Raw genomic sequence first — 10,649 nt, forward strand, 5'->3', positions numbered from 1 at the left:
AGAGTAAATGAGGAGGAAACTCTAGATACACAGATTCCAAAACACTAAAACTTTTCCAAGAAAGTGTTAAATATGCACTCCTATTATCACATATGTGTATATGTAGAAATTGCAGTGCTCTTTCATTAATAATTTGTATTCAAACTAGTTAACCATTTCTCTAATGCCAGAATCCAGACTTAATACACCAGAATTTTTAAAGAAATGGAAAGAAAGCCAATGTAAATTTCCTCTTGGTCATGTTAGCTCTCTAAATAACTATGGAGTGAATGCTTTAGTGGATATGGGTGGATGTGTGGTGAGAGGACTCTGGAAAGAAAGGGAAAGAACCTAGGACCCATAAAGGACATACAAAGGGGCAAACAAGGGACCAACCCTAGGCTTATCATTTTGGGGTAGGAAAAGTCCCTGCCTCCTATGGGCTCTGGATAATAAGAGACACTTAGGGAGAGCTTTGCTCTGAGCTACGCTAGCTACGCTAGCACCTTCGCACTTGCTGCCTCCTCAAACCAGGCTGCTAGACACTAGTACTACCACCCTTATTTTAAGGGGAAATGGCCATGTTGTAGTGATTTCAAGTTGCTCTCCCAGAGTTACACAGATAGGAAGAGATGGAAGCAGGATTAAACTCTAGGGCAGAGGGAGAGCCAACTTCTACCCACCAGTATTTCTATGTGGTCTGAAAGATAGGCATGGTTTTATGATTTTTTAAATAGCTGACAGAAGTTTTTTAAAAAAAAAAAAAGAAATAATAAAGTCATCCCTTGATACCCATAGGAAATTGGTTCCAAGACCCCCTGCAGATAGCAAAATGCAAGAATGCTAGAGTCCTTCAAATAGAATGGTGTTATATCTGCATGATTATAACTTACATGCATCCTCCCATAACTTCTTCATTATGTCTAGACCACCTGTAATAGTGACTACAATGTAAATGCTCTGTAAATAGCTGCTGTGCTATAATGCTTAGGAAAAACTTATAAGAAAAAAAATCTATGTGTTCAGTATGGATATAATTTTTCCCAAATACTTTTGATCCTTGTTTAGCCAAATCCATGAATGCAAAACCAATAAACATAAAAGGCTGACTATATTCACAACAGGTGAAAATTATATGATTGATTATACACCTTTAAGTTTCAATGCCCATAAGGGAAGGGTTAGGGGACTGAGCCAAGTTCATTGGTTGACATGTCACCCAAGACTCTTCCGGGCTTCCATGTGGTGACAGAAACAGTATGAAATGACAAGCATTTGAAATGTGCACCCTCTGTCCTTCAGAGGAGGCTGAGCTGACCGGGCCTGAGCAGTGCTGATCTGGGACCAGACCTTAACCATGTCACAGCTGAGATGAGGAAATCCCCCTGACCCTTGCATTTTCTTCAAAGCCTGACCCTGTGCCCAGCCCCACCAAGAGCCTGCAACATGGTCTCTGTCACAACCCCCTCCTCCTCTCCCACCTCCCGAACCCCTGGAGGCCTCCTGTCTCAGGACAAACACCCCCAGCACCTCTCACCACCCACCCCTTCTTTTCTAGTGAACAGCGCCAAACACATCGTCAGGAAGTTTCGCGGGCACCTGCGTACCAAGATTGAGTCTGGGGAGGGGACGGTGCCGGTGCGAGCCCCCAGTGCAGTGCAGACGTGGGACGGCATCCTGCTGGGAGAGCAGCTAGTCACCATGTCCTGCACGGACAAGATCGCCAGGTAAGAGCCACACCTCCTGGCCACCTCCCCACACTGCCAGTGGCCCACAGGGAGCCACCAAGAAGCAGGCTCTAGAACCGTGCCCTGGTTCTGAGGAGCACAGCACCTGTCATCAAGGGCCTGGACTCCTAAACCGAGGGCTTCCATTTTCACTCCATGTGCTGGAGGCAGAAGCATCTTGAGAGAGCAAAATCCTCAAGTTGCAGCTGCAAACACACACACAACATCCTTGATGGTTTTTGGGACTGGCCACAGAACTCATTGAGAACAAAGGAGCTTTCATCTCGGGCCACAAAAGTCTGACAATGGCCTGAGGACCAGCAGCCTTCAGCTAGGAGCCTTTTCTCCCCTAAACCCCTAAAAGATGCATTCTTTTAGGAGAAGTTTCAAAGCTCCATAGACTGGCCTCAGAGTTCAGGAGTAGAGAGCCTCTGTACAGGAGTGAAGGAGCAAAGCAAGAACTGATTAGCAGAGCAGGAGCCCTGGGCTCTCTCACAGAGGCTCTGATCACTGGAGAGAAGCCCTGAGCTGGCATTAGCTACCCTGCTCCCCTAGGGCCCAATCCTACTCCCAACCCTTCCCTCCAACCAAAGTGTACAAAATAGTCACCGGCCACACTCTGGAAACAGCCGTGCAGCTTGAGTCTGTCTGGGGGAAAAAAAATGTCTCAAAGCACCCGTCACAATAACATTAGTGATAAGACAATGGTAGAAAACCTAGGTGATAGGCTGGGCATGGTAGAGCACGCTTTTATGGTCCCAGCTACTCAGGAGGTGGAGGTAAGAGGATCTCAGTCTGAGGCCAGCCCGGGCAAAGTTCACACCCAACCCTATCTAAAATTCAAACTAAAAGCAAAAGGACTGGGGGAGGTGGCTCATGTGATTGGTCACTTGCCTAGCAAGCCTGAGACCATCTTCAATCCCCTAGTACTGAAAAAAAAAAGGGAAGGGAGGAAAGAATGAGGGAGGGAAGAGAAAGAGGAAGGGGAAGAGGAAGAGGAAGGTGACGGGGAGGGGAAGGGGAAGAAGAAGGAAGGAAGGCAGGAAGGTAGGAAGGAAGGAAGGGAGAAAGGGAGGGAGGGAAGAAGGTAGGGAGGAAGGAAGATGAGAGAGGGAGGGAGGAAGGGAGGGAAGGAGGGATAGAGAAAGAAGACCTTTTGCCAACTTTGACAAATTTATTGATCTATAGTCGATAAACCAAAGAAAAACAGCGCATTCTATGCAATGTGTCGCTAAGCAAGGCCACACACTGAAATTCTAACGGCATTGCTGCCCCTAAGATCACCTACATGGATGTGTTAGTAATTTCCCATGAGAATTTGGAATCACGATACTCAGGGTTCATGTTTTCTCTGCCTTGTGGGTCCCTAGAAGCCTCACAGAGGTGACTGAGAAGCTCCATGGGAAATTACTGAGTGGCTACAGGGAAGAGTACCATTTACATCCCTGGCTTTGATTGCTCCTGGCTTGGCTGAGCAAGGAGATGGCTTAATGACAATAAATCAAAGCACCAAATTCTATATCAAAGAGAGTAGGCCCAGAGTCATCAAGTAGCTCATCTCGCAGAAGAAAATGTATTCCTCCTTTGTAATGTTTTCATCTATTCATGGAGTGAATAGATGGGGAGGGAGGGAAGGAGAACAGCAATTTTCACTTTAACAGAAAGTCTCTTGATACCCTAGGATAGCATTTGAGTTTCTAAATTAACTCTCTGACTCCCAGAAAAATGAAGTAAGTTAATGCAACAGAAATGAAATTTCGTTGTCTCTGGGATCTTAAACATCAATAGACAGTAAATTAAACAGAGGCTACAAACCCTGCATTATATTTGTTGTTGGCAGATCTATCAATAGTAATGTTCTAAAGTCAGGCTGGACTCTTTTTTAATAAAATTCCCTTGAAAAATAAAAGTCTACATTGCATTCTCTCCAGGGATTTTCAAATAGTGTTCTACATGGAGGAAGATTCTAGACTGTTCTGTAAGGAGAAAGCAAATGTTTAGGGGAAGTGGTAATGCCCCTGGCTATGCTCAGTGAGAATGAGAACTCTCTCTAAATTTTCCCAGGAATTAATCCACACATACTGGTTGGGTTAAACCTCAGTAGTTCCATTCTATCTTTCCATTTGCTTACTTCCTTTTCCCCTACTCTAGTGGCTAGGTATATGGCCAGACCAAAGAGGTACAATGGAGAAGAAAGAGATGCCTGTGAGGGTTTAAAGATGTCACCTCAAGCTGGGTGCCAGTGGCTCACACCTGCAATCCTAGCTACTCCAGAGGCTGAGATCTGAGGATCGTGATTCAAAGCCAGCCCAGAAAAGGAAAGACCCTTATCTCCAATAAACCACCAGAAAACAGGAAGTGGAGCTATGTCTCATAGGGATAGAGCCCTAGTCTTGAACAGAAGAGCTCAGGGACAATGCCTAGGCCCTGAATTCAAGCCCCCATAGTTGACAAAAATAATAAAAATAAAAGATGTCATCTCATTCTTTGGCTCTCTTCCCTCAAAGCTCACCTCCCCATCTTCCTGTTTCTGTGCTTTGCTTTCTTTTCTGCCTTTTTATTCTTTGGCTTTTTCTTATTCTCTGTCACTACTCCTCCCTCTTTCTCTCCATCTCTCTCTCTCCACCCCCATCTCTCTCTGTCTCTCTCTCTCCCTCTCTCTCTCTCACACACACACGTACACACTCTCCTTCCCTCCTTCCCTCTCTCTTCTCTCTCCGTTATCTTCCTCCTTGATTGTGTATCTAACCTCTATTCCACTCACATACTCTAGTGAGTTTCTAAGGCCCACTGCTAACTAGCCTCCTCCCCCACTTTAATTACCAACTGTGCCCTTACTCCTGGCCCAACTGCAGCAGCATCCTTTTAGAGTACCCCCCCCTACACACACACACCTTTCTTCCTGCCTCCTGCACTGAAATCACAGATACGCTTTGCCTGGTGCTATTTGCTTCTGCATCTGACCTTCAAGGGGTCATTGGTGTCACTTGATTTGCATGGTGACTGTCACAGTGAGATGCACATGATATCCTTTGATAAACAGTAGCTCGTTGGTAATGGTGATGAGGACAGGACAACAGTGACCATGACAATGACAGAAATAATGCACCAGCTCCGAACGGTCCTGTCTGGGTCAGGCAAAGGCAATTGGCATTGAAACACAACTGCTGGCACGACCGTTCTTGTGCCTCTGCCATCAGCAGACAAGGTAGGGAGGTGAACGCTGAAGCGGGAGCTATTTTAGAACAGAGGCATATTTGCCATTTTGGAATGGGAACATATGTTATGCTAATGATTCAAGACCATAAGCATCTGTAACATGCATGATTTGCACAAAGGCTTCACAAAGAGACCATCTGATAATGCACGCGTTCATCTGTTTTCTATCCTGTAGCAAAACAAAAATTCAACCTAAGGCTTAAATAATGTTCAGAATAAAGGACTTCTGTACACAAATCCTGATGAGACAGAACTCAGTGAATTGGTGATACCCAAGGCTCCTTGGAGACACCAAGACATAGGACTCTCCATCTAGCAAACAGTGGGGGACACACTGGCTTTGAAAACTGCACCCCGTGACATACTGCATCAGAATAGCAGCATGCTATATGCATATACAGTGAGGTCCTCCAGAGCTGATTATTGGAATTCAAAAGCCCACTGTTAAATACATTGACTACTAAGAGTTAAATTAAGCCGAGTGCTGGCGGCTCATGCCTGTAATCCTGGCTACTCAGGAGGCTGAGATCTGAGGATCATGGTTCAAAGCCAGCCTGGGCAGGAAAGTCTGTGAGACTCTTATCTCCAATTAACCAGGTAAATTACATTTACAGTTAAAGAAACTATATGACAGAGGGCTTCAAAACTCACTGCTTCCAGATTCTCTTTTTAGGGCTGATACTCTTGCAATTGCTTGTGCCTGTATGTATTCTGTACAGGGGCAGACCACAAAATGGGGTGTTGCTGCTCAGTCCTCGTTATCAACCCCAGATGCATGCTCAGTGGCTTGATGCTGGCCACCCCCAAATTGGCCACAATAATAATATTTATACCATGGGAATCAGCAAAAGCTACCATGCAAGCTTTCTGTTTGTTTTTAGTCCATTGTCACCAGCATACTGGAGACTTGAGCACGTGTACAGAGTCTCACTTAAATAACATATGTGAGATTCACTGTCATCTATCCTTGGGAGGTCCTGATTCCTCCTTTGAATTTATCCCTCCCTCCAATCTCTAATCTCCATGTGGACCAGTGAGTGCCCACATATAATAAGCACCATGAGCATTAATGGGAGAAATGTGGATGGATGGGAGAGGAAAGGAGCATGAGAGACTAAGGAATCACACAGGTAATGACAGCGTTTAGTCCCATCTCAGCCTGTGCCTGCACCACCTGGCAAACTGAAGGACAGTTCGTAACAGGAGGAAACCCTCGCCTAGGGCTGCCAAGCCCTAACATGCATGCTTGTCTGGCTGACTACTCTTACTTCAGAAACCCTCTGATTATCAGTTAGTGATCGAGTACTATTGAGATCCCTGCTAGAAAGGCATTCTAGTCTCTATGGGGAGGTCCAAGGGACAGGAGGGGCTGGTTCTGACTGGCCATCCAACAGTACATGTTAGACACCCCTACGTGGTACATAGTGGTTTACAGAGGCCCCATGGTCAGTAAGTCTTCACTGGCTGGGTAAACGAATGAAATTTCCCCTTTTATAAGAATAGTCAAACTTACGAGTTTGATGGAAAAATTAAAATTTTACAGTTTGTAATCTTTCTGCCAAGGCTAAAAAGTTTTTTGTGCTGTTTTTTTGGGAACTGTGTTAATAATCAATGAAATCCATTGATTTTTCTAAGAAAATAAGAATCTTATCCCAAGTGATATGTGGAACCTGGTCATAGATATTTAGTGATTTAGATTTCTATATTAAAAGATTTAGTTCTGTTTTTGAGCAACATGAAAAAAATAGTCAGTTGACTTTTTCACCCCCTATTTCATATGAATTTTAGGTATTGAAATGAAAACAAATTAATAAGATAGTATTTTAATGAAAGAAGGGAAAGTATATTCATGATACAAATCTGTAATTCTCTTTGCAAATTTCCTTTAATATCAACAAAAAAAATGGAGTCCCATTAAGTGAAAAGGTGCTAATAACCAAGACAGCTACATTATTTTGCATCTCCAGAACAAAAGTAAAACGCAGGTATCACCTTCTTGGGTCAATAATACTAAAGTAATTATGTTCCTGGATAACAATAGGCATTCTTCTGAGTATAGGGTTTTATGAATAACTATTGATTTCATTTCACAAAGCCAGTGGTAAGATCAGTTTATAGGAAACCATGTTTCAAGAAAGCTTGAAATTTTTATAGTGGTTTGTAATGAGTCATAAAACAATACAAAAAAATCTTTCTCACACTTCCTTATTTATCATTTAATGTATCTAAAGTATCTTCCCTCTACCATCTGTGGATTCTATTTAGAATTCCTATGGTGACATCAGTCTGTAGGGGACACAGAGTGCTAGCAGAAAATAGCAATAGTTCTAACTGTAGACCACTCCAGATAATCCTCTGTGTGTGTGTGTGTGTGTGTGTGTGTGTGTGTGTGTGTGTGTGTGTGTCTGTCTGTCTGTCTGTCTGTCTGTCTGTATGTATGTATGTATGTATGTATGTCTGTATGTCTGTCCGTCTGTCCATCCTGGGGCTTGAACTCAGATCCTGGGCACTATACCTGAGCTTTTATGTCAAGGTTACCATGCTAGTACTTGAACAACAGCTTTTTGGGAGATGAGACACTCACAGAATTTCCTGTCCCAGATGGCTTTGAGCCGCAATATTCAACCTCCTGGGTAGTTAGGATTACAGGCAGGAGCCACTGGCACCCAGGAATCCTAATTCTTTATTCAAGAATGAGTACTTCATTGGAAGCAGATCAACCCCTTTGATGACCAATGTCAGGTCTTTTTCCTAAAATATAACCACTTTTCTAGAAATAATTTACTCAGTTAACTTCTCTCCATCATAAAAGAGCCAGTCCACATGCTGAGAAGATTCTTCTCCACCTCTTCTCTCTGTGTGTAATTTTCCTCACCATTTATAACAATCTCAGAGCCTTCACTGTCCCATGTCTCTCCTGCTCCAAACTGAAACACCTTTAAGAAACCATGACATCAGTACTTTTGCTCCATAAATAAATTTCGGCTAACACCCTGGCACTATTGTCACCTTGAAAAAATAAAAGCTGGTTTCACAATTCTAGGTAAGGAGAATGAGGCCCCTTGTGGGTGAACTGCTCTGCACAGAGGAAAAAACTAAGTCTCTGGGGCCACTGGCCATCCTAAATTCACCTGCAGCTGGACTTATTTTTAAATGGGGCTGAGTATGGTAGGACCTACCTACAATCCCAGCACTCAGGAGGCAGAAGCAGGAGGATCACACATTTGCAGCTTAGCCTAGGCTACATAATGAAACTTTGTCTCAAAAATGAAAGGGAATAAAATAAAGTGTCATTCATTGAAAGAGTCCTTGCCCAGCATGTGTAAGGGCAACAAAAAAGAAAGGAGACATTTTTTCCAGGTCAAAAAAGGAAGAATCAGTCCAGAAATCACCAAGGAAGAACATGTCAATCTCCACTGCAAAAACAGAATGGCATCTCGTATCTAAAGGTTCCCTTCAGTAAAAGGTAAAACACAAGCTGGGTGCAGGTGGCTCACACCTGTAATCCTAACTACTCAGGAGGCTGAGATCTGAGAGTTGAAGTTTGAGGACAGCCCAGGAAAGGAAAGTCCATGAAACTCTTATCTCCAATTAACTGCCAAAAAGCCAGGAGTAGAGCTGTGTTTCAAGTAGTAAAGTGCTAGCTTTGAGCACAACAGCTCAGGGACAACACCTGGACACTGAGTTCCAGCCCCAGGACTGGCACCAAAAGAAAAGAAAAAGAAAAAAATTAAAACACAAGAAAGAAAAATTAGAAAAAAAGAAATGAAATCCGAGTTAATTCTCAACAGTCACAGGAAACAGTCATCAACTAATGCTATATTCTCATTGATCGTTTTTCTTAAATTTCTTTTTTTTGTTCTTTATTCTGTGTATGTGAGTTTGTTTACATGATGTTTCTTGATACTGTAACCATGGCTTATTTTTAAAAAAAAATAATAATGAGCACGCTAATGCGTGCATGGTATTAGATCTAACAGTTAATCCATTAGTGGCTAATTCCCTATTTCCAGATGTGTGGGATGGTTCTAAATGTTGTTTCCAATAATACATCTGTACAAGAAGAGCCTTTTCCTGCATCTTAGAATCCACTGCTAGGACTTACCCCTCAAAATGTGGTCACAGTGGGGTACAATGCACAGAGTTCTCTCCCTCATAGAAGGAGTGAGCAATGGTTCTCATAAACACAGGACAGTATGTAGAGTTAAATGGTTACCTCCACCCCAAAGATAATAGTTTTCTTTTTCTCTGAACTTATGAATAGAGCCCATGATGGCAGGTTTAAGTGAAGGATGGAAAGCGATGTATGTACCTATTTGAGTGTACCCTATATAGGCAACCTCTAAATGCTCTTACAAGGACACATGTCCCTGTAAGAGCGAGGCAGAGAAAGCTTGGGTACCAACCAGGACATGAGAAGGTTCACAGGAAGAAGGGCGTGTGATGACAGAGACGCACGTTGGAAGAACACCAAGGATGGTTGGCCACAGCCACCAGCCGGAAGAAACAAGAAAGGACCCCCAACACCCTCCAGGGGTCTCAGGCTCTGCAGACACCCTGATCTCAGATTTTTCAACCCCTAGAATCACAAGATAGGATATTTCCAGCTTGTGTCCATCTGCAGCGGCAACCTTTAGAAACAAATACTGCACCGTGAGAGAAAACATTCATTTACTTGAACGCTTTGGGAAATCATGGCACCAGATAAAATAACGGTAAACTATGTCCCTCAAATCCCATCCTTAGTAACTGAATGGATCTTCAGAAAGTAGGTTTGTTTCACCTCATCCATGAAAACAGACCTTCAAAACCCACAACATAAGCCTAAGCAGCACATGGCCAACCAAAACGGGGCCCACCATGGAATGAAGGAATAGGTCACAGCAATACAAATGTCACAGGCCATCTTCCTACACACACACTCTATTGTGACTCAAATACGCTCTGTTAAACTCTCACCGGTGCCCAGATACCACAGTCTCTCCCCTGGAAGAATGAGGAAAACCAGAATCGTAGAGTTCTTCTTCTTTTGCCTCCAAGAAGCAAAAGTTGAGTGGCATATAAAAATCCAAATCTTCTGGAACTAATGCTCTCTTAGATATGGTTTCTAATTTTAAGCACCTGTGCCTGATTATTGATCACAATGTGACTTTAAATGAACAGATTAAAACTTTCTCCATAAAAAAATGAACTGTTCAAAGAAAGAAAGAAAAAATAATGATAGCTGCTCTCTGGAGAATGAGGCACTGTCTCGTTCCTAAACTTAGATGCTCACTTTGACAAGGGAGGGAGGGAGCTCTCCTGGCAAGCAGAGAGAGCAACAGCGTGCTCTCTAGGTGAGACTCTGTCCTCTTCTCTGCTCCCACCCCAATACCTGGGGAAAACTCTGGCACCCTTCTCTTTGGCTTATTAGTAGGTCCCTTACCTTTAAAGTATTATTATCTCTACAGAAGTCAACTTAGTGTTGTTTTTCTTCCCCTAAAATGTGGGTCAACTTGAAACAACTGTCCCTCATAAACATTCCATCTCAAACTTTTCTATACTTTGGCCAAAAAAAAACCTTTTCCTCCCCCTTTTTCACATTGACCTCAGGATGACTTTGGTGACAGCTTTTTTTTTTTTTTTTTGGGGTCCGGTCGTGGGGCCTGAACTCTGGGCCTGGGCGCTGTCCCTCAGCTCTTCAGCTCAAGGCTAGTGCTCTACCACTTGAGCCACAGCGCCACT

General features: G+C 43.3%; 1 protein-coding gene across 1 annotated transcript in view; it reads left to right on the forward strand.

The window, feature by feature from the left end:
* The window catches only part of Adarb2 (adenosine deaminase, RNA-specific, B2 (non-functional)), a 141,184-nt gene that overhangs the window by 114,363 nt on the left and 16,172 nt on the right, over nucleotides 1-10,649 (forward strand). Inside the window, exon 7 of the mRNA XM_013009220.1 lies at nucleotides 1,538-1,706. Coding sequence (XP_012864674.1) covers nucleotides 1,538-1,706 — 169 coding nt within the window. The remainder of the gene's footprint in view (nucleotides 1-1,537; nucleotides 1,707-10,649) is intronic.

This window comes from Dipodomys ordii, unplaced genomic scaffold, assembly GCF_000151885.1.
Source record: "Dipodomys ordii isolate 6190 unplaced genomic scaffold, Dord_2.0 Scaffold9, whole genome shotgun sequence".
NCBI lineage: Eukaryota > Metazoa > Chordata > Mammalia > Rodentia > Heteromyidae > Dipodomys > Dipodomys ordii.